We start from the raw sequence: 22,884 nt of genomic DNA on the forward strand, positions 1-22,884 counted from the left end.
AGATTGTAGGTTAAATAACCCAAGGCTGGGTTATGTTTCTCTTTTGGTAGTCTTTTGCACACCAAAGACATTAGAATGTAGGGGATGAATCCATGTGGGTACCAATTTGACTTCTCCATAGTCAATGAGTTGAGCAAATGTCCTCAGCAATGGTGCCCTGCTGTCAGTTTGTGATGTAAAACACATTGTTTTAGCAACAGCCTCAGTTGTTTGGGGATTTCCATGGGATCCCCTTAGCCAACAACTCAATTGAATGCAACCTAGTCCCAGTACTGGAAGCCTTGTCTGGTGATAGGAGATGGCCAGTTGGGACGCTCTATCCTCCATTATTAGGAGACTTCATTGAGGTCACCTTCATGTACTTAGGTAGTTTTCATTATACTAGCTTTTCACACTAACCCCTAAACCCCCCTCAAGTGAAGCTGTCTCTCCTCACATTCTCTCCCTCAAACCTACTTCCTCCCTAACACTCCTGTTCTTGGCCCCACTCATCCTGGGTCCACCCATGAAATCTACTCCATTTTCCTCTTCCAGGCAGATCCATGTGTTTCTAGCCCCAGTCTCTTCTTCTATATCTAACCTCTCAGAATCTACAAATTGTAGGTTGGCTGTCATTTACTTAATGGCTAATATCCATTTATAAATGAATACATACCATATTTATCTTCTTGGGTCTGGGTTACCTCACTCAAGATATTTTCTATTTATTTCCATTTGCCTGCAAATTTCATGATATCATTTTTTCAGCAGCTGGGTAATACTCTCTGTGTGTGTTAATGTAACATATTTTCTTTATTCTTCTGTTAAGGGTTTTTCTCAGAGTCTGTATATTATGATAGACTTGCTATGAACACGATTGAGCAAGTGTACTTGTGGTAGGATGAAACACATATATATGTTTTATGGTATATGCTCAAGAATAATATAGCAGGGACTTAAGATAGATCAATTCCCAATTATCTGAAGAACGGACATATTGATTTCTATAGTGATTGTATAAGTTTGCACTCCCATCAGCAGTGGAGGAGTGGTACCCTTGTTCTACATCCTCACCAGCATGTGCTGTCACTTGAGTTTTTGATTTTAGCCACTCTGGCAGGTATAAGATGGAATCTCAAAGTAATTTTGGTTTACATTTCCATGATGAGTAGAAATGCATTTCTTTAAGTGTTTATAAGCCATTTAAGATTCCTCTCTTGAGGGATCTTTTTTAATCTAATATTTGATTTTTTGACATTTGTTTCTTGGGTTCTTTATGTATTTGGGGTAATAGTACTCTATTGGATGAAGAGTTTGTAAACATCTTTTCCCATTCTATAGGCTGTTGCTCTGTCCTAATGTTGCTATCCTTTACCTCACAGAAGCTTTTTGATTTCATGAGATCCCATTTATTAACTGCTGATCTTAGTGTCTGCACTGTTGGTGTTCTGTTCAAGAACTGTGACAATGCATTCAGAGCTGCATCCCCTCTTTCTCTTCTGTCACGTTTAGTGTATCTGGTTTTATTTTGAAGTCTTTGATCCACAGGACTTGAGTTTTGTGTAGAGCGATAAATAGAGGTCTTTTTGCCTTCCTCTACATGAAAAGATCCAGTTTGACCAGAACCATTTGTTAGAGATGATGTCTGTTTTTTATTATATATTTCTGGTGCCTTTATTAAAAAAATATATCAGGTGCTTGGATTTATGTCTTCTACTTATTTCCATTGATCAACATGTCTGTTTTTATGACAATACCATGGATTTTCATTATTATAGCTCCGTAGTACAACTTGAAATCAGGGATAATGATACTTCCAAAAGTTATTTTGTTGTTCAGGATTGTTCTAGCTACCCTGGGTTTAAAAAAATTGTTGTTGCTTTTCATATGAAGTCGATAATTGTCCTTTCAAGGTCTGTAAAGAATGCTGTTGGAATTTTGATGGGGCATCTGTACATTGCTTTTGGTAAGATGGCCATTTTTTACTATATTAATCCCATCAATCCATGAGCATGAGGGATCTTTCTATCTTCTGATCATTTTTTTTCTTCAAAGACTTGAAATTATTATCACATAGGTCTTTCACTTGCTTTGTTAGAGTTACCCTCAAGGTATTTTATATTGTGGGTATTGTGAAAGGTGTTGTTTTCCTAATTTCTCCTCAGCCTGTTTGTTGTTTATTATAGGAAGGCTACTGATTTTTTTTAAGTTAATCTTGTATCCAGCCACTTTGCTGAAGATGTTTATCAACTGTAGGAGTTCCCTGGTACTCCTTTTTGGGATCATTTATGTATACTGTTATATCATGTGTGAATAGCAATACTTTGACTTCCTTCTGTCCAATTTGTGTCCCCTTGACTTCTTTTAGTTGTCCTATTGCTCTTTGCAAAACTTTAAAGTATTATATTGAGATATGGAGAGAGCGGACAGCTATGTCTTGTCCATGATTTTAGTGGAATTACTTTAAGTTTCTCTCCATTTAATTTGATGTTGGCTATAAACTTGCTGTATATTTTCTTTAAAGTGTTTAGGTATGTACCTTGTATTCCTGATCTAGGCAAGACTTAATCATGACGGGATTATGGATTTTGTTAAAGGCTTTTTTGGCATCTAATGAGGTGATCATGTAGGTTTTTTTTCTTTCAGTTTGTTTATATAGTGGATTACACTGACAGATTTTCATATATTGAACCCCGCATGCATCTCTGATCATACTTGATCATGGCGAATGATCTTTGTGATGTGGTCTTGGATTCAGCTTGCAAGTATTTTATTGAGTATTTTCCCATCATGATCATAAGAGAAATTTGTCTGTAACTCTCTTTCTTTTTGGGTCTTCATGTGATTCAGACATCAGTGTAACTGTGGCCTCATAAAATGAATTTGACAATGTTCCTTCTGTTTCTAATTTTGTGAAATAATCTGAAGAGTATTAGTGTTAACTCATCTTTGAAATTATGGCAAATTCTGCACAAAAACCATCTGTCCCTGGAAGGTTTTTGATTGGACGATTTTTATTGACTGCTTCTATTTCACTAGGGGTTATATGCCTATTTCAATTGTTTATATAATTTTGATTTTACTTAGTAAGTGATAGCTATTAAGAAAATTACCATTTCTTTTAGATTTTCCAATTTGGTAGAGCACAGGATTTTCAAATATGCCCTTAGGATTCTCTGGATTTCATCAGTATCTGTTCTGTATTCCTTTTCATTTCCGAGTTTGTTAATTTGGATTCTCTCTCTCTCTCTCTCTCTCTCTCTCTCTCTCTCTCTCTCTCTCTCTCTCTCTTGGTTACTTTGGATAAAGGTTTATCTAGTTTGTTGATTTTCTCAAATAACCAACTTTTTATTATCTTTATTTCATAGATTCTTTATACTGTTCTCTTTGTTTCTGTTTTGTTGATTTTGGCCCTCAGTTTAAATATTTTTTCTCAGTCTATTTCTCCTGGGTGTTTGCTTCTTTTTGTCCTAGAGCTTTCAGGTGTGCTGTATTAACACACACAATGGTGTAGTGGTGTAGTGTGAGATCTCTCCATTTTTTTAAAGGTAGGCACTTTAGTATCATGAACTTTCCTCTTAGCACTTTGTATGCATTTCAACTGGAAAAATATTTTTACATGTAGGCAATTTTCATCTTAGTATATTGACAAAATGGTGGCCATTTTTCAAGTTTCTAAGCAAAGAGGCTGGGCCTCAGTGAATCTGAGAGTAATGTTAATTAACTGAAACTTGCTGTGAGTGCATTTCTCATTCTGTGGCTTGGAGTAAAATTTATGATTTAATGTCTATCTTATGAAGGAAGATCTATAAATTAGATCGGAATTCTCTAAAGTCTGCATCTATTTCATGTGACTAATGTCATAAAATCATTGGGATAATTTACATTGCTATTTCAATGCCATTTTTGTAAATTTAAAATTTTTATGTTCTGAGACAGATTTTTTTCTTGATGTTACATGGGTTAAATTACCATGACTGAGAAGTGATTATTCATCTCTGTATACTATTTATTTTTTTAAACCTGTCTTGTATTTACCTGTAATCAACCAATTTTATGGAAGATGTAATTTATTGTATCAAGAATACAAAGGCATTTTATTGTACTGCGAATCAAATTAGTCAACCAGTTGTTGCACTGTTACAGGCTCAAACAGATGTTGGAAAAAGAGATTTATACTCAGGGAGTGTACTTAGCTTAGAAGGTGGAAGGATCTCTGAGGGTGTAATGATGTTGCAAAGAATTTGTTTTATAAATCTTCAAGGAGCTGTGAGGTCTTCCTATTCCTTGATTGTTTCCTGCTAATCACTTCCATCCTATCAGGTGGCCAATCATAGCTTGAAAGTTTTATTGCAGATAAATGATTAAGTCACAGATAAAATATTAATACCCACTGTTTACCACTGTATTATTCTAAATGCAAGTGACCATGTATAGTATCTTGCTTGAAACAGTGTTTTACAAAAGAAAAGCAGTATCAGTCTTTTGTAAACTTTCTTGTTCTAAAGAAAAGTTATATTCTGTAGATAAAAATTATATAAAAATACTTATATCAAATAATATTTATAACAAAAAGACTCTTAATAACATATTGCTCTCCTCATAGATCAGTGAATTATTTAGTCTTCATCAGAGAAGTTGCTTCTTGTAGTAGATGGTAAATTAACAGAGACCTACAACTGGGCAATGTATGGAGAATGAGACTTTGGAGTGCTCAGCCCTGAATGATGTGTCTTTATCATACCCCTCGGCTCCATGAGCAATAGAGGGTACAAAGATTGTAAGAGCCAGAGGTGGTGTATGCTTTTAAGAAAAATAGCATTTTCCAGGCACAACAGGGCAGGTATACATATGAGCTCACAGAGACTGATATATCATGCACAAGACCTGTATAAGTTTAATTCAGACAAAATCCCAGCAGGATGAAAGGAAGGTGGGTAGAAAATCTCACCCCTAGCCAAGAAACTACACAATTGATACCTGCTGCAAAAGTGAAAAATCACTTTTCTCCAATGGAATGACACTGGAACAATCAACCACATTCCAGGACAGGCCTTGTGCTCAGGAGTAATTGGGCAAGACAGACTGGATGCCATGGTTTTTAGTGGCTTTTTTTTTTTTTTTTTAAAGACAAAGAACATGAAACTGGGTAAAGAGGTGGAGAAGTTGGAAAGACTATGATAAAAATATATGGTATAAAATTATCAAAGAATAAATATAATAATATTAACAATGACAATAATAATGATAATAATAATAATAATAATTCATTACTGAATTCAGAATCATGTGCTTTGCCCCTGTGTGTCATCTTCTTTCTTTCCCATCTAGATTTCAGAAGTTGGGTTAACAGCATGGGGGCACAGCTGAGCAGAGAGCATATCAAAAACAAAACCAAATGCCAATCTAATACCAAGGCAAAAAATAATTGCTGGTCCACTGGTATTTATACAAAATGATGAAAGAAAACTAGTCTTTCTTAAGCTAAACTTTCATAACACTAAACCCAATTTAATGACGTATTCCATAATATGCAAAAAGTTCTTTTGCACGGTTCTAGAATCTTCTTTTAACCTGAGCCCGAGAGTCGATGTTGATTTTTTCCCCCATGGCTCTACTTGGTAAATTAATAGTGACCAACTTTGTGTTGGAATGTACACATGTGAGGGAGGGAAACAGAGAGCTGAACTATGAAAATTCAAAGGTCTTGAAGCCTTCGCAGATGCTAGGCATGGTGCATGCCGGGGATCCCTGCAGAGAGTTTCCAGCAAAGGCTTCATGGGACTGTGCCCAGACAGATACACTTTCTTCCACAAATACCTGACCCACTTCTGCTTTCATGTTCTTATGCAACAATTTTAGAAATAGAAAGTAGAGGGGAAAAAGAAAAACAAGAAGACCAAATACAGCTAGCAGGGCTGTTTTTTAGCCTGGGTTTCTCTGTGCAGCCTCCAGCTGATTCCTCTTATAGATTTTGTCAGATGGTTTTCTTTTTTTACTTAAGGTATGTTTTTTGCATTTATAAAAAGGAAATGAAAAAAAAAAAAGAAAGAGAGGAAAAAAATTCTACTCATAAACAAACAATTTTTTCTCCTGGGAAAGAATTCTTGGTTGTACTAAGTTGTGCTAATCAGTTTACCCTTGACATTCTCCCAAACATACTAATGAAGGCACTTTGCTCTGTTGGTTTTATCTTTGAAAATACTGTGGCATGGTGCAACAGTGAAGAGCCAAGATTAGAAGCAATGACATAGTCTCTACTTGGCCACAAGACTTGCATTTGAATGGCTCTCTCTAGAGAATGGTCTCTGGGCTTTTCTTATGGGCCTCACTGCTGGAGTCTTATGGAGGCCCCTATGGAGCCTTGCAGTTGAATTTTTCTTGGTGAGGTGTAGCGAGCAATGCATGCAGCTATGAAGAGTGACCAGCCATATCATAAGAAAAGTAGAAATGAGAGGCAATCGTTGGTGACGAATGCTGTGGTTTCAATCCCTAATACAGATAAAACAAACACATATAGAATGTAAGGTGTATTGATTATGAAGGAATTCTGCTTGTCTACTTGTATTTGGTGAAGCATTTTAAAAACTGTATATATGTATGTATGTATGTATGTATGTATGTATGTGTGTATGTATGTAAATGTTTCCTGTAGTTCAGGCTGGCCTAGAGCTGACTATATAGATCAATGATAGACCAGAACTCATGACCCTCCTGCCTTCACATCCCAAACACTGGAGATTACAAGCATGCACCACCACACCCAGTTAATAAGGGGCTGAGGATCGAAACCGTAGCTTCGTGCATATTAGCTAGGCAACTATTCTCACAAGTGAACCACATCCACAGTATCTGAAGCATGATTCTTTCAAGATAAAAGTCAAGAGGACAGGCAGAACATATTTTATCTGTATCTCAATGAATGGCTTTAAATACCCCTTGTGGTAGTCACCTCAGTTTGGAGATACTGGCCTGGGAAAAGGTCACAGGAGTACCTCTCATTCAGAAAAGATGACACCCTGGTAGGGCAAAGTTGCTTCTTAATGGTGGAGTGTTTGTGGGTCTTCCCATGCCTTCCAGGCCATAGCCTCACCTGTTTGTTTTCCATTGCAGAATACACGGTCATTAATGAAGCCTGCCCTGGAGCTGAGTGGAACATCATGTGTAGAGAGTGTTGTGAATATGATCAAATTGAGTGTATCTGCCCAGGAAAGAAGGAAGTGGTGGGTTACACCATCCCATGCTGCAGGAATGAGGATAATGAATGTGACTCCTGTCTAATTCACCCAGGTGAGTATGAGATGGGATGCTGTAAGATGCTTTCACATTATCTGAGGTAATGAGCAGGCACAGACCAAATGTCTGGATTCTAGCAGGCAGCCATCCGGGGCTGTGGTACCATGGTTATTAAGACTGACACAACTCAGCCAAGTCTGATTGCAGGAAAAAGCATCAGAGGAGTCAGTCTTCTTTTCAACGATCAAATTGTAAATCTGAGAATTTGTCCACTCATCCACTCACTTAGCAAGCAGACCAAGTAGCTCTTAGTCAGTCACTGGGAAGACAATGTGGTGTTTATTTTTTTTAAAACATTTTAAAATATTTATTTGTGTTTGTGTGTATGTATATGTGTCAATGTGTGCACATGTGTATACATGCTTCCACAGAGGAGGGTGTCATATCCATCCTCAGAGCCAGAGTTACAGGCAGTTGTAAGCTGCCTGTCGTGGGTGTCAGAACTGGACTCAGCAAGGGCAGTATATTCTTAGCCATTGAGCCATCTCTCCAGGCATTTTATTTAAAGACACATTTCCCAACATTGTCAGTGCTTACAGCCTGGTAGGAGAGGTGGAAACAGGTAGCTGTGATTGGTGCTATGTAAGTGCTGTGCTAGAGGCACTGGGATGAGAATGGGGTAAGGCAGAGGTGAGATCAATGAAGACTTACTAAGCAAGGTGATGCAAAGTGTCTACTAAAGATGGGAGCAGCACAGTCAAGAGGATCTAGAGGGGCTCACTTGTGGACAGGATGTACAAGAGACCTATGTCAAGAGGAAGAATGAGGTTTTGAGAATTCCAAGGAGCTCATTCTGGCAGGAAAGCAAGTTGGTGCCACTGTGAGATGTGAGGAAAGGGAGACAGACATTAAGGGGGAGCAATTTGAAGGAAGAAACGGGAGTCAAATTAGGAAGAGATTTTTCCAAAGTCCTGCTATGAGATTCAGGCTTTGGGAGATCTTTTGGTAAAGGATTAAAAGTAAACTCTCTTTAGCTACAGTTGAGAAAAGGACAGGAGGAGGGCAGGATGGGGGCCAGGAGGGGATTAATGAGAACTGTAATGAAGGTCCGAAGCTTGGTGGATAGAGTTAGGTGAAGGGCTGAGAGTCATCTAGGAGTGTGGTTGGCCATTTTTGGGGGGATGGGGATGGAGGAGAAGAGTGAAGGGAGTGAAGAGTAAAGATCAGGGATGATGGATGTTGAGCTTCTCAGCATGCTTTTATTGTGGATGGCACTGATTGTTTTCCAGTATGAAAAACCTGGAACTATTACTGCCTTACATTCTGACTCCCCGAGGAGGCTCATTTTTGTCTCTCTAGGACACATCAGATGGGAAACACAGAGACTGTCCAGTGAGATTTCTGAAGGCTGAAGAATAAAAGATCAAAACTGTGCTGGTAGAATTTCTTTCATTTTTGTCTTCTCCCTTCTTTTTAAAAACTGAGAGTGGCAATGAAAATGAAACCAGGACTGACTTCAGTCCAACTGCACATTTGATTTCAGGAAAGAAGCTTATCACCCAGCTTCCTGACAGGCAAGAGCAGCTTATATAGAAATGACTGAACAATGCCCCAAGATTCCTCTATGAAGGGATACTAGCCACAATCTGCATGATTTTGAATAGTTTGAGGGAGAAATGTGTTTACTGTTGGGTAGCCACAGGGTAGCCTTTGGTATTATAAGGTCAGTCACATGATAGGCAAGAAAGGTAAAACCCACAGGCAGCACTTAGGATCTACAATCCCTGCTTCAGGGCTGCTGGTAGTGATAATTGGCTCTGGTGAGTGAAGGACTCTCCCACACCAATCATTCTGCTACCCTGAAAGGCAGGCAAGGACAAAGAAAAGGGCTGCTTTGAAACTCCTTCTCAGAGCAGTGAGCTAATGATGCACAAGCAGCTGCCATTGGGGATCTGAGAAGTCTCTGTGATTATTACAGGGGACCTGAGAAGTCTCTGTGATTATTACAGGGGACTTGAGAAGTCTCCGTGATTATTTCAGGGGACATGAGAAGTCTCCGTGTTTATTACAGGGGACCTGTAGTTTGTTTATCTTTGTTGTTTATCAGTTTTAGTCATTACCTTTTTTAGCATATACATGAGCCCATTTCAGGGCACTGAGAGTCCCTTCATGTCCTTTAGTCCTTATCCTGCAGACATGACTACTGGGGTGATCACATTAGCTTTAACAGGCTTCTTGGGTTTCTACCATGAACAAGACTTTCAGATTTCTTAGATATTTCCAGCCACAAATCTGTAATCAACCATTTTAGTAATCAGTAATTTCTCCAAGAAACTTTTATTTTCTAAGAGCACAGTCTGGGTATTGGGGATATTCCTGGCTTTTGGATTGTCATTGTTAATAGGTAATCATTTTTTGTTTGTTTTTAAAAATTTTCTTTTTTGTTATTTTTATTGGATATTTTATTTATTTACAATACAGATGTCATCTCCTTTCCCCATTTCCTCTCCCTAGAACCCCCATCCCATCCATCCTCCTCCTTTGTGCTTTTATACCATTTTAATTACATGCATATATTAAGGTCAGTTCTAGGTTGAGGGACTAGCAATACAATAGATGCAAATAGTCAAGGAACAAGCAAGACAATAAACACAAACAGTCAAAGAACAAGCAAGGCATTAAACCCAATTACATGAACACTCCTGTGATCACTGTTTCTAGGGTCCTTATCAGGATGACCAAGGTCATTTTCATGTCTGAAGCCTACTTCTTTGTTCTAGCCTAAGATTTAGATTCCTACCTGAAATTACTTCTTTGTTGTAGCCTAATGTCCGATTCTTGCCTAAAGCCTACTTCCTTGTCCTTGGCCAATGTCATATTCCTGCCAAGCAGCCCATTTCCTTGTCCTTGACCCATGTCAGGGTCTTGCCAAGCAGCCCTAAAGGCTCTCTGCCTCTCCCCCTTTTTTTATTTCATTAACAAGGAGACTGGGCCTGTTGTAGGTCATTCTGACAAGAATGCCTTCATTACCTGTCATGGAATATGCATTATCCAAAGCAATGCACTTATGTCTTAGGTTGTGCAGAATCTTACCTGTCATTGGCTTACCAGCCTGTTAATTTAATAACTGTCTGGGGGTCCATTTTCAGGTTCAAGCCATGTACTTTGGCTGCCAACATGTTGATGTTGTTAAAGAAAAGGTTTAACACAATGGGCAGGAATAAAAGTATTCCCAGGACAAAAAGGGCTAGCATGATCAAGCTATATATGCCATTCTTAAAGCTTGACCAAAATAGAAACACTGACCTCAGGCCATGGGTAATTTTATCTGCAGTATCTACTGCATCAACGCTCAGCAGAACAGCATTCTTGAAATTCATAAGCTCCCTATGTATTGTTAAAACATCCAGAGAGGTGTTAGAATTATGCCAAATACACTACAAGTATCTTTAAACTTCTTTCTAATTATAATGACTACCACTGTAAATTTTAGAACTAACATGAATCCAATGGTATTTGGCATGACACTCGAGATGGCTCCTTACCCTTAAATTCTGAACCGCCTTCCAATAATTTGAATAGGATAAAGAGCATCAATCAGTTCTTCCAAATGCCTATCTAAATCCTCTTGTATATTAAACACATTAGTCACATTTTTTTGCTAAATGATTAACAAAAGTAGCTGTCTTAACTTCTTGTGTCACAGCAATTGCAGAAGCAGTGGTGTTAGCAATTAATGTAATCAAAGCTGTTATACTAGCAATAATCAAGCCCACTACCCTCTTGCTTTTGCTTAAAGCCTGACTCATTTCTTCCAGTACTTGCAAGCTATTATTAGAATACCAAGGTTCTGTGATACTCAGGGCACTAAAACAAAAGCTGGTTGATAGACCTCTGTAACTGGCATGCCAGATTTCAAAACACAAAAACAATTAGAAGGTGTACAATAAATGCAGCTTAAATACTGTAGAAGAAACAATAGTATTTTTACTTGTTTTTTTTTGTTTGTTTGTTTGTTTTGTTTTTTTTTTCGAGACAGGGTTTCTCTGTGTAGACCTGGCTGTCCTGGAACTCACTCTGTAGACCAGGCTGGCCTCAAACTCAGAAATCCGCCTGCCTCTGCCTCCCAAGTGCTGGGATTAAAGGCGTGCGCCACCACTGCCTGGCAAAACAATGGTTATTTTTAACTTGACAATTAAAAGAGCCTTAACACATGTGCTAACACCTGTTTGAAATCCAGATCCTGCCCCAACTTTATCTCTTGCTAATATAACATCATAGAAAACTGCAGCTAATTTCCAAATATGTCTCTGAAAATGTCCAGAACCAGACTTCCAAATGAAGACTGCTATTTCCAATATTGGATTGATTTCTAGACCAGTCCATGATTGAGTCTGAATAACTGTTCATATTTAATAACAATACAAGAGGCATTATAACTTCTCTTTTTTACTCTCTGTTTCACAAGGTCTAAAAACTTGAGGCAAGGCAGCTTGTCCCATCAGGGGTATAGGTAAGCAATAGTGGAACATATGTCCAATACAGCTTCCCAGTCACCATTGTTAGGGCACTCAGCAAGATCACAGGTCAGCATCATTCTTTGTCCTGGAAACAGTATGTCTCACCCGTCGCTCTGGCAGTCACCATGCTCCTTCAGCATCCTGCAGAAAAAACACAAACATGCCCTCATCCCCATATTTAATACCTGATCAGGATCATGCCTTATGCCAGCAAATGGATCCTTCCCTTTCACCTATGTATAAGTATGCTTAGTTGTAGAGGGCCATAGACATTCAGCAGAAAGTTCCTTGGCCTCCAAATTTTTTTAAAAAAAATAAAATAAAAAATAAAAAAGAACATGATTTAAATAAATATGTAGTGTACAGGGATATGCCTTCCCTTTTTTTATTTTATGAAGATATTGTTTTAAAGTTCCATGGGCCCATTCCACACTCTCTTGTCCTTGACAATTATAAGGAATCCCCATAATACGCGCCTATCTAGTAATGTTAAATTGCTGCTAAAAAGTCTCAAATGTTCGACTTCAATAGCCAGTTCCATTATCTGTTTTGGTTTTTTTTTGTTTTTCTTTTTGTTTTTTTATTATTGGGTACTTTATTTATCTATATTTTAGATGTTATCTCTTTCTCCCATCCACCTATTGTATAATATTTGGGCGCTCGCGTGCATGCACACACACACACACACACACACACACACACACACACACACACACACACACAGTGATTTTCCCATCAAGCCCAGGTTGCATGTTACCATTGTGTTACATGCCCAGACCCTGATGCTTTTGAGACAGGATCCCTTTGTGTAGTTTAGGCTGTTCTTGAATTTAAAATCTTTCTGACTCAGCCTTTTGAGTACTGGGATTAAAGGTGTGGTCTGTCTGTCTGTCTGTCTGTCTGTCACCTATTTTCCATACCTTTATTATCTACTCTTTACTCTTCTTTTAAAGAAAAAATGCATTCAAATACTCAAGTCCATATATAATAAACAGTACAAGGTTATTTGCTTCTTTAATTTTTTTCCCTGATGCTGAAAAACCATTTCCTATTAACACAATTAATATAATATATTAATGTAATTACTTATCTGTCTAATCATATAGCATACTATAAATGTGCAAAATAACAGCATTATATGTACCACCAACAATCCTGCTGCATACAGTTATGATTCTTTATGGTTACCCTTGACTTTACAATACATGCTGGTGGATGTGTATAATCAAAATGCTATACTGTAAAATCAATGCATGTGGCTTCTGTTTTGGTGTTATGCCGCCTATCTAATATTGAGATAGGTTAATTGCTTTCTGTATCTGAAAATGCAAGGGAACAGACACATACATTTATTTTCCTTTCCCCATTTCCCACAAAGACAACAAACCACAAATATTGCTAACTATCTCACAGGATTGTTTTTCTTAACAATGTGTGCTGGAAATGTTTCATATCAGATAGATCCCTTCATTTCTTTTTATAGTTACATGTGACTGCATTTCATGAGTTATTATAGTTAATTGTCACTGGATTGCTTCCAGCCCTTTACTATTATAAATTAAATATTTACTATCTACAGTGTTTGGGACTCAACATATTTAATATTTTAAGGTTTAGGGAATGTTGCATATATAAGCAATGAGATGTCTTGAAGGGGACCCCCAAGGCTAAATGTGCAATTCTCTTCTTATTCCTTATACAACTTATCTCCATAGTTTGAGGCAATTTTATGCAGTATTTTTAATATGCTTTTTTGGGCTATTACCTGCCACATAAGGCTTTCTATGCTATTTTCTACCTGTGGTGATGCACACACCCATGTGCATGCACACACAATCCTATTTTGAACTAAAATTTCTCAGATTAGGGATGTCCGACCTATTCCAACAACGCTATAGTGAATGCTTTTAAACATATCAGTTAGAATTTTTACTGTTTATCTTGAGGTAGAATCCTAGAAGTGACGTCAGGGGTCAAAGGGAGGCATGCATGTTGTTTTCTAGCTTTTGTCTAATTTTTTGAGATGCCATTAGCACTTGTGATGAGGGTATTTGAAGGTATTGTTTTGCCAATCAGTGTAACAAAATATGTCCTCTGGATTTCTATCAATCCCACAGGTGGAAAACAACTTCGTTTTACATTGCTGTCTTGAAAGAAAAATGATAGTCTTAGTTTTGGATATATGTGTGGATATAGCTCAATTGGTTGTGTGCAAACCCTGGACTTGATCCCGAGCACTGAATGAGCTCAGTATGGTGGCCTCTAATCAATCCCTGAACTCTAAGGTAAAAGCAAATAGGATCTGGAATAGCCCCTCTGGCAACCCATGAGCTTCCTAGTATGTTTCCTGCAGTGCTTTGCCCATCTTCATCTCTAGGCTGGGTATTGTGACTGGAACCTAAGGACCCTAATATGTAGCTGTGCCAAGGAACAGCATTAGCAGGGCTGTTGAGGGCAGTCTCTGAGTCCATTTGTTTCTTCAGTGACATGTGAGAGAGCCCACTGGGACTCAGTTATGGGGCGCAGGATGGGCTAACAACATCAATCATATCAGCAGGTCAGCTTCTCTGGTAGGAGGGAAAGCAAAGTCAAGGAGTGGAAAGAGAACTGTGAGTCACTCTGCTACAGAAAACACAGTCACGCACGCACGCACGCACGCACACACACGAAGCAAAGAAGCTTGCTGTCAACTCAAACAAACTGGCCATCTCCAGCAGTTCATTAGTCATTCATTCTCTAGGATAATTTTTATTCAGCACTATACTGGGTTCTGATGATTTAATGCAGGCCAAGACACAGCCCTCTACTTGTGTCTGCTATAAAAAATGGCAATAAGCAGGTGGTGTTAGGCATGGTATGTATAATGGTAAGAATAAGCCAGGTGGAATTATGGGAAAGCAGAATAATAATAGTTTGTGATCTGAGAGTAGTTACTACTTACATGTCACTTTTGACACCTTAATGTATTTTTAAACAGTACCAAGAGGTAGATACAATTTAATCACAGCTTGATCGGTGAGGGCACCAGGGCAGGGCTCAGGTCTGTGTTTTGAAAAATGGGAAGAAATCATTTCTGCTTTTTCTCACCCTCCCTGAACTCTTCAGGAGACCTTGCTTTTGAGATGAACCACACCTGAACAACACCCCAGCTCTCCCTGGTATGCTCTGCCTGCCTGATCTCCCTAGAGCAAGACTGTAGCCAGTCATTGGTGCTGATTTCATGCTGTACTTTTGTTATAAAAGTGCATGACAATCAAACATCTAATAGAAACACATTTGTCATTGTAAATAAAAATGAATTATTAAAACAAAATGCATAGTATATAGCCTAATTTTTGTATGTGCATTTATATGCAGGTGTGTGTGTGTGTGTACATGTGAGAATATGTGTGTGGAGGCCAGAGGACAGCATTGGCTGTCATTCCTCAGACATAGCCAATTAGTCTCTCACTGGCCTAGAACTTGCCAAGTAGTTTTGGTTGGCTGGCCAGTGATTCTTGGGGTTCTCCTGTCTATGCCTCTGCAAAACTGGGATTACAAATTTATGTCATAATACCTAGCTTTTTTAAAAACCTGGGTTCTGGGAGTTGAACTCAGATCTGGATTGTATTCTCAGCCACCAGGTATAAGAAAGAGTGTTAACAGAATCCTCCAGATACCATTTTTAAGAAGTAAATTCTTTTGCTTGTCTGAATTTTCAATAAACATGAAATATTTATACAACAAACATGAAATAAATTTGTAAAGAACAAAAACTAGTACCACACTAGCTGGATTCCATTATTCACTACAAACTAATTTGTATTACTTTCTATAAAACCACAACATCAATGCTCAAATCCCCTTCCACCCTCCTTGCTTGAATCTGAGTGACTCTCCTGTTCTTTGGTATGAGGAGATTCACCTAAGATCACTGGTATTATTCCAGGTCTAGATCCTGGGGCAGAGATGCGGCTGTGCAGAGAGACATACAGTTTGCCTCCTGAGAAAACTCAAAATCTGCAACTGTGTAGACTAATATTTTGGGATGTTTCAGGTTGTACCATCTTTGAAAACTGCAAGAGCTGCCGGAATGGCTCATGGGGCGGAACTCTGGATGACTTCTATGTGAAGGGTCTCTACTGTGCTGAGTGCAGAGCAGGCTGGTACGGAGGAGACTGCATGCGTAAGTGTACCCCTGTGCACACCCACAAGCTCTCTGTTTCCTGGGTCTGATTTCCAAGTCTCAGCTTAGAATACAACTCATGTTATCTTGTTGGAATCTTAGTTTTGGAAAGCCTGTGGCTAGAGGTAGGACTAACAAAACAAAAATGTATTTCCATCTATCCAGGATGGATAGTGGACATGTGTTTGGAATTGTGTTTCCAGAAGCTGCCTTATCTGGTTCTCAAGTTCACCTTTTGCTCAAATAAAGCCAAATACACACACACACACACACACACACACACACACACACACACACACACACGGCATAATGGATGTCCATGCCAGTTTGAGGTGACTTTGATCAGCAGACAGTGAAATAGACTCCATTGTTTTCATGTGTAGTGTATTTAAAATAAGAATTTCTTTGATATATTTCTTAACTCCTGGGTTAAGTTCTTGAAACCACAATAAACTGCTAGAACACCATTTTACCCATGGGAGGAAATTCTTCTGGAAAGAACTTGATCTCAGAGAATCAGCCATTGTTATTCTTATCTGAGCTTCAAAGCTCTTTGAAAGTAGAATGGAAATCTGGTACCTCTTTCAGTCCAGGATACACCTTATGGCCAGCCTTGGATGTCCTCTGAGAGACTGCATCCACGGCAATGCCCACATGGTGGGATTTCAGCAAATCTGCTTTATTTGTTTCTTAGTGGGATCAGAAGCTGTCAGGATGATTGGCTTTACTTCTATGAATGACATTCCTAGTTTACAAAGATTTTGTTTATAGTGACGCTGACCTAACCACTGGAACCAATTTGTAGCCAGATGCTAGTAGTTTTTAGACTCCACCAAAGCCAGAGGAAGAGAGGGGTTTGTTTATATTCCAGAGTGAACCTACCAGTTCTAGGAGGTGGATAAATTTTTAAATGCTGGTCTCTACTGCTGATTTAAAATTTCTGTGTCACTTTAATTGGCTTCTAGGAAATGTAATTTGAGGCTTTATAGATTTTTTTTTTTAACCAGGTAGGTCAGCTGTGTGATATAACCTGCTTTTTCACCTTGGCAGCTATTCTACGAGATGGTGTAAGAAAACAATGATCAGGGTACAAACTATACTGACCTGGGTTGAAGTAATAATTGTATGCTAGTACATATGACTTTGGGCAAGTCATTTAGCCTCAACCATAGTGCTGTCATCTTTTTAAATAGGAAAGAATGCTGTCTATCTTATGGTACTGATTAAGTGATCTGAAGTGTTTAGTGCTTTCCTTAGAGATAGTGAAAGCACAATGTCATACACCAAAGTGAAATAGTGATTTGTTTTCCACATACCTCTAATTGTTAAGGTGGTAAGAAGTCCAAATACAAAACCACTTTCAATAATAGCTTAGGAAAGACACAGGGTCCTGAAAATATAGCTCAGTCAGTAAAGTGTGGGCCATGTAAGCATGAGGACCCAAGTTTGCTCTTTAGCACCTATGTAAAGAGTGGGGCATGGTGGTCTGGGGAAGTTGGAGACAAGTGGGTCTCTGGAGATTGTAGACGGCCAAGCTTAATCTACTTGGTGAGTACCAGGCCAAGCATAGACTGAAAATAAAAAGACAGACAGACAGACAAATATGAAGAGTATCTGAGAAATGACATCCAAGCTCCTCTGATATCCACACACATGCAGAATCGTGAGCGTGTATATTCACACACAAATCTTAGGGTTTCTAATGCTGCAATGAAACACCATGACCAAGAAGCAAGTTGGGGAGGACAGGGCTTATTTAGCTTACACATCAGAATTGCTGTTTATCACTAAAGGAAGCCAGGAATAGAACTCACACAGTGCAGGAACCTGGAGGCAGGAGCTTATGCAGAAGCCATGGAGGGACCCTGCTTACTGGATTGCTTCTCCTGGCTTGCTCAGCATGTCTTTGCCACTCATAGTGGGCTGACCCCTCCCCTTGATCACTAATTTAGAAAATGTCTTACAGCTGGATTTCAGGAAGGCATTTCTTCAACTGAGGCTCCTTTCTCTGTGATAACTCCAGTTTGTGTCAAGTTGACACACAAAACCAGTCAGTACACACACACACACACACACACACACACACACAAAGAAAGAAACACCATTATAATGCATGGCTTTAGATGTCATGTTTGAATTTCCTGTAAATAGGATAACTGTGGTTTTCACTTGCTTCAGGTTATATTGGGACTGTATTGGATAAAAGGCAAGCAGAGATTCAATCACATGTGGCCCTACAAGTATGTTAGGTAAAGAGTTTAGATGCCATTCAAGTACAGTGGGAAGTCAAGGATGAGATATGAACTCAGGTGGGACTAAGTATTCTGAGAACACAGGTAAGCCAACAATTACTGTAGACATGGAGTCATATAGGGCACCTCTTTAAATTTATAATTTAATTGCAACACTTGTCCCTTCCCTTTCCTCCCTCTGAACCCTCCATACTATACTCCCTGCTCTTCCTCAGATCTGTGGCCTCTTTCTTTTTAAACTAATTGTTATTGCACAGACACACACACACACACACGCACACACAAACACACACACACCAAATTCCTAAACATAATCTATTCAGCCTGGATAATGTTACCTGTATGTATATTTTCAGAGGTGACCATTTGGCATTGGACAGCCAGTTGTTCATGCTCTTCCTTAGGAAAGACCACCTCTCCCACTTGGCTTTCCTCCATTTTTTATAGTTCCTTGTGTATGGTTGAGCCTTGCGGACCTTTCTTCATCCAGTTTGGCATGTTCACTGACATCATCTTTGTTCAGCTCATGAGATCGGAGATGAGACTTAGTAGCTTCTGATATTACTAGGAGACACAATTTCAAAACAAACTCCCTGATTGATATTCTTGCATTTATAATCTTTCTGCCCCTTTCTCCATAGTGTTTCTGAGCTTTGGGTACAGGACTATTCTGTAAGTTTATCTGTTGGAACTGCATTCTGATTGGTTGTGGTTTTTGCAGTGGTCTCTGTCTGTTGCAAAGGTAGGGGAACTGGTTTCAGTTTGTGTCAAGTTGACAAAAACTAAGCCAGAAAGCCAGAAAAGTGACACCTGACAGGTAATTCTAGCAATATATCAAAGGCTCACTGAAGTGGAGTCAGCACCGTGTGCAAAGGTCATAGTTAGGAACGCTACTTCAGTGGCGAGGTGGGGACGGGGAGAGAGCAAGTTATGTGAGGAGCTTAAAAGAGCAAAAGAGTGGTGACTCACTGACATGCTAGAAGTGTAGCAAGGGACCTCAAGTTTGTCTGAATAGTAGGTCCTCAGAGGTCACCCATGCATGGCCTTGCCTAAAGTCTTTGTTATGTGTTTGGTTGAGCTTCAGTATGAGCACTGAGTCTGCTGAGTCTGGCTGGTTGGGTTGCCAGTGATACCACTCTAAGAGTCAGGCTCTCTGTAGGACAACAGAGTTGGCTTGGGGAAGATAGTGATCCCACTAGATAGGTTAAGTAGGAAGTTTGTGGTGTTATCCATCAGATGGCAGATTCATTCTAAAGAATGCACCCCAGGTGCTGGACACATAATGACAAGCAGGCAGACATGGTCTGTTCCATTGTAGAGCCTGCCACTCAGCAAAGGAAGATAAAGACAAGAAGAAGTAAAAACAAACATGGAGAGCAGTTCATTCTGTGAAGTAAACAAACAGAAGAAAGGCCAGATTCCTTTCTGCATCGGATTCTGTCTGAGACACATGGGATGCTGTGATTGCATTCTGCCTGTTTTGAAAGCCTCATTCCACACAGAGTATGCTGTCACAGCCGCAAGCACAAATGGAGCGTTTCTTATGGAATCCCAGTCTGATCATCATGGATTACAACGAGCCCTCAAGGAAAATGGATTCCATCTGTAGAGACAAGGTCACACCCAAGAAGACACAAGTTTCATGTTCTTAGGTTCTTGTCGCCTGTGTTTCATTCTGTATCTGCATAAGTTCAAAGCAAATTCAAGGGAAGAAGCAATGCATTTGTCTGTTTGCTGAATGCCTACCTGGAGCTGACCACTATACTGCCTTCTGTGAAGGTGAAGAGGGGACCCCATGCTTAGGTTCCTATTCTAGCTGGGGCACAATACAGGAGCTACAAGGTTGTACCACTGTTTTCCCAGTAGATGGCGCTCAAACAATCCTTTCGGTCTGTCCTTTCCTGTACGGAAACTTTCCATTTCCCTTCCTGAATACCATGTACAATCTTAGCAGCAAAGGGAAAAGGCAGGTCGACACTGAGAGGCATTGGGCATTTGTCACTGGAGAGATAGAACAGCCCCTTAATTTGTTACTGTCTGTATTGATGATGATATTAGCCCACCTCCTAACAATGTTAACACTCAGTATGTGAGTGTTTCATCCATTGCTATAGTCAGATTCTAGTCTCCAGAAGAGTGCCTGCATGCCTAAGTCCAGGGCCCAGACAACTTGATCATTTTCATCTTCCTGTTCAAGAAAGGCAGTTTGGTGGTCTCAAAACTGTCTATACTGGGGGGCCATGGGTGCTATATTACTAAAAGGAAGATCTATTTCTTTGTTCTTTTCTCAATGTTTAAATTAGAATAATTTCAAGTCTACAGGGTTAAAAGAACTCTGTACCCATGCTGTCTTCCTGGACTCACCAATTATCATTTTACAAAATGTGACGTTATTTCTCTTTTTTATACTATAAATGTTAATATTTTGTGTTTTATAATGTTAGCATAATCTCCCCTTCCTTTGTTTGCTTCTTGAGACAGGGTCTCAATATGTAGCCCACGGTGGCCTGGAGGTCTCTGTCTTCCTGCTTCGTTCTTCCAAGTCCTGGAATGACAGCTGTATTTCATGACATCTAATTTTTCTTTCTGGATCTCAAATTTGGCCAGTGAAGATTTTTAAAACCATCTCCACACACGTTTTTTGAGTACCCCTCCCCTTTTCTGTCCTCATAAGTATTTTAAGTTCACTAGTACTTCTCATCAGGTTCTGAATCCAGCCACTTCTCTGTGACTCTGGCTTTCCTTCAGTGGGGGCACTCAGGGCTGTGACTAAGTGCTGGCTATTTGAGGTCTGGTATCTAAAGTCAAGAGCAAGGCTGTTATCAGAGCTCCTCAGATTGGAAAGTTGGCTTCTCTTTTATTGATTCTTTGAGAATTTCACATCATAGTCCCCAGTGACACTCACTTCTCAGTCCTTCCATGTCTGTCTGTCTGTCCCCTTTTGGGATCCCCGCCCCCCTGAAACAACAACAGCAACAAAAACCAAGTCCAATTGTGTTGTCCATATACTTACTGGAGCATGGTCAAACTCCCAGAGGCCTACTCCCTAAAGAAAACTGAGACCTTTTGGCCTGCCCCTCAGCCCAAAGCCATTGATTTCGGGGAGCAACTCTCCAACATCCTTATCTTAAAGAGTTCTCTTGATGGCTTCCTTTTTAGGCTGTTACCAGGGGAGAGGATTGGGATCCAAGAAGAGTTGTCCCAGAGTCTTCCGTGTCCCTCTTTTTCAACTGAGTGCCTGCAGCCATCAACAACACTGCCAAAGTAGCTTCCTTGCTCTTTTATCTGGAGCTCAGATCATGGGCTTCCTTGTGGTCTCTGACAACTGCATAGACCATGGACACAGCCCCTGGCAGCAGTAGGACCCATACACAGCCCTCAGTGGCATCATGGACTATGGTGACCCTTGGAGGAGGTCCAATCCAGAAAGTGAACCACTCTTCATCTTGAGCCTCCTTCATTGTCTAGAGCCAGGGAGATCCTGCAGCTGGGTGGCATGTTCCAGGCCTGAGTCTGCATCTGTGTGAGCTCCAGGCTGCTTCATGCCATCCTGCAGACCTCATGGGCAATGACCTGATCCACTGTCAGCCTCAACCCTCTTTCACACCTGCCACTGTCATTGCATCTCCAGTTCAGCCTCTCTCCACAGTGTGTGCACAACTCTGCTCTCCCATCTCCCCATCTCCACATATTTGTTCTTTGCAGTGACATCCACTGGCCCATGTGCCCACAAGAAAAAAGTTGGCTTCCTAAGTGGGACTATCCTGCTAACCTCCAGGGGCTAGTTTCTAGAATGGGATTTTGTTTGTCTGTTTGTTTGTTTGTTTGTTTGTGGGAGGAGGTCAGATGTTTTAGTTCTCTTCTTAAATTTAATTTTCATTGTATATATTCATTATTTATAGCACTGTTACCTAGGGACAATTGGACACAATCGATACTGTACATTGAACATATTTTCTCCATAACCACACCCCCTCTTTCTTACCCCCCTTTTCCATTCTTTTACTTGTACTTCCATGTCATATATACATGCATAATTTTTATAGATTTATATAAAATGTAGGAACCAATCACATTTTAGAGAAAGCGTATGATATTGGTCTTTCTCAGACTGGCCTAATTTGCTTAATAGCATCATCTCCAGTTTTACCCATTTTCTTGCAAATATAGGCCATATTTATTTATCCATTGCCATGCTGTTGGACATTTAGGTTGGTTCCATCACTTAAGCATTGTGAATAGTGCTGCAAATCCATGCCAGCCAATGTGCAAGTGTCTCTGCTATGTGTTGGCTTGGAGTCCTTCAGGGGAAGACCCAGGAGCAATAGGACTGGGTCATATGGTTTTACCTTGTTTGTTTATTTATTTATTTAAGGACACTTCATAATAATCGGACTTGCTTATTTCCCCTCCAGTAGAGTACATAGGTTTCATTCCACATCCTTGCCAATATTCACTGTGACTCTTTTTTTTTTTTTTTTTTTTTTGTCACTGCCACTCTAATTGTGATGTGATGGAATCCTAATGTAGTTTTAATTTATACTTCTGTGATGGACAATAAGCTTGAACATTTTTTCACATGTTTACTGGCTATTTTTGTTTTAACTTTTGCAAACTGTCCATTTTATTAGCCCAATTATTGATTGGGTTGTTCAATTTCTTACTGTTTAATTTTTGAGTTCTTTGTATATTCTAGATATTAATCCCATCTCAGACATGGAGCTACTGAAGA

General features: G+C 39.5%; 1 protein-coding gene across 1 annotated transcript in view; it reads left to right on the forward strand.

The window, feature by feature from the left end:
* Pamr1 (peptidase domain containing associated with muscle regeneration 1) overlaps nucleotides 1-22,884 on the forward strand; it is an 88,742-nt gene that overhangs the window by 22,250 nt on the left and 43,608 nt on the right. Inside the window, exons 2-3 of the mRNA XM_034496421.1 lie at nucleotides 7,093-7,269; nucleotides 15,772-15,900. Of these exons, the coding sequence (XP_034352312.1) occupies nucleotides 7,093-7,269; nucleotides 15,772-15,900 (306 nt within the window). The remainder of the gene's footprint in view (nucleotides 1-7,092; nucleotides 7,270-15,771; nucleotides 15,901-22,884) is intronic.

This window comes from Arvicanthis niloticus, chromosome 2 (assembly GCF_011762505.2).
Source record: "Arvicanthis niloticus isolate mArvNil1 chromosome 2, mArvNil1.pat.X, whole genome shotgun sequence".
Classification (NCBI taxonomy): Eukaryota; Metazoa; Chordata; class Mammalia; order Rodentia; family Muridae; genus Arvicanthis; species Arvicanthis niloticus.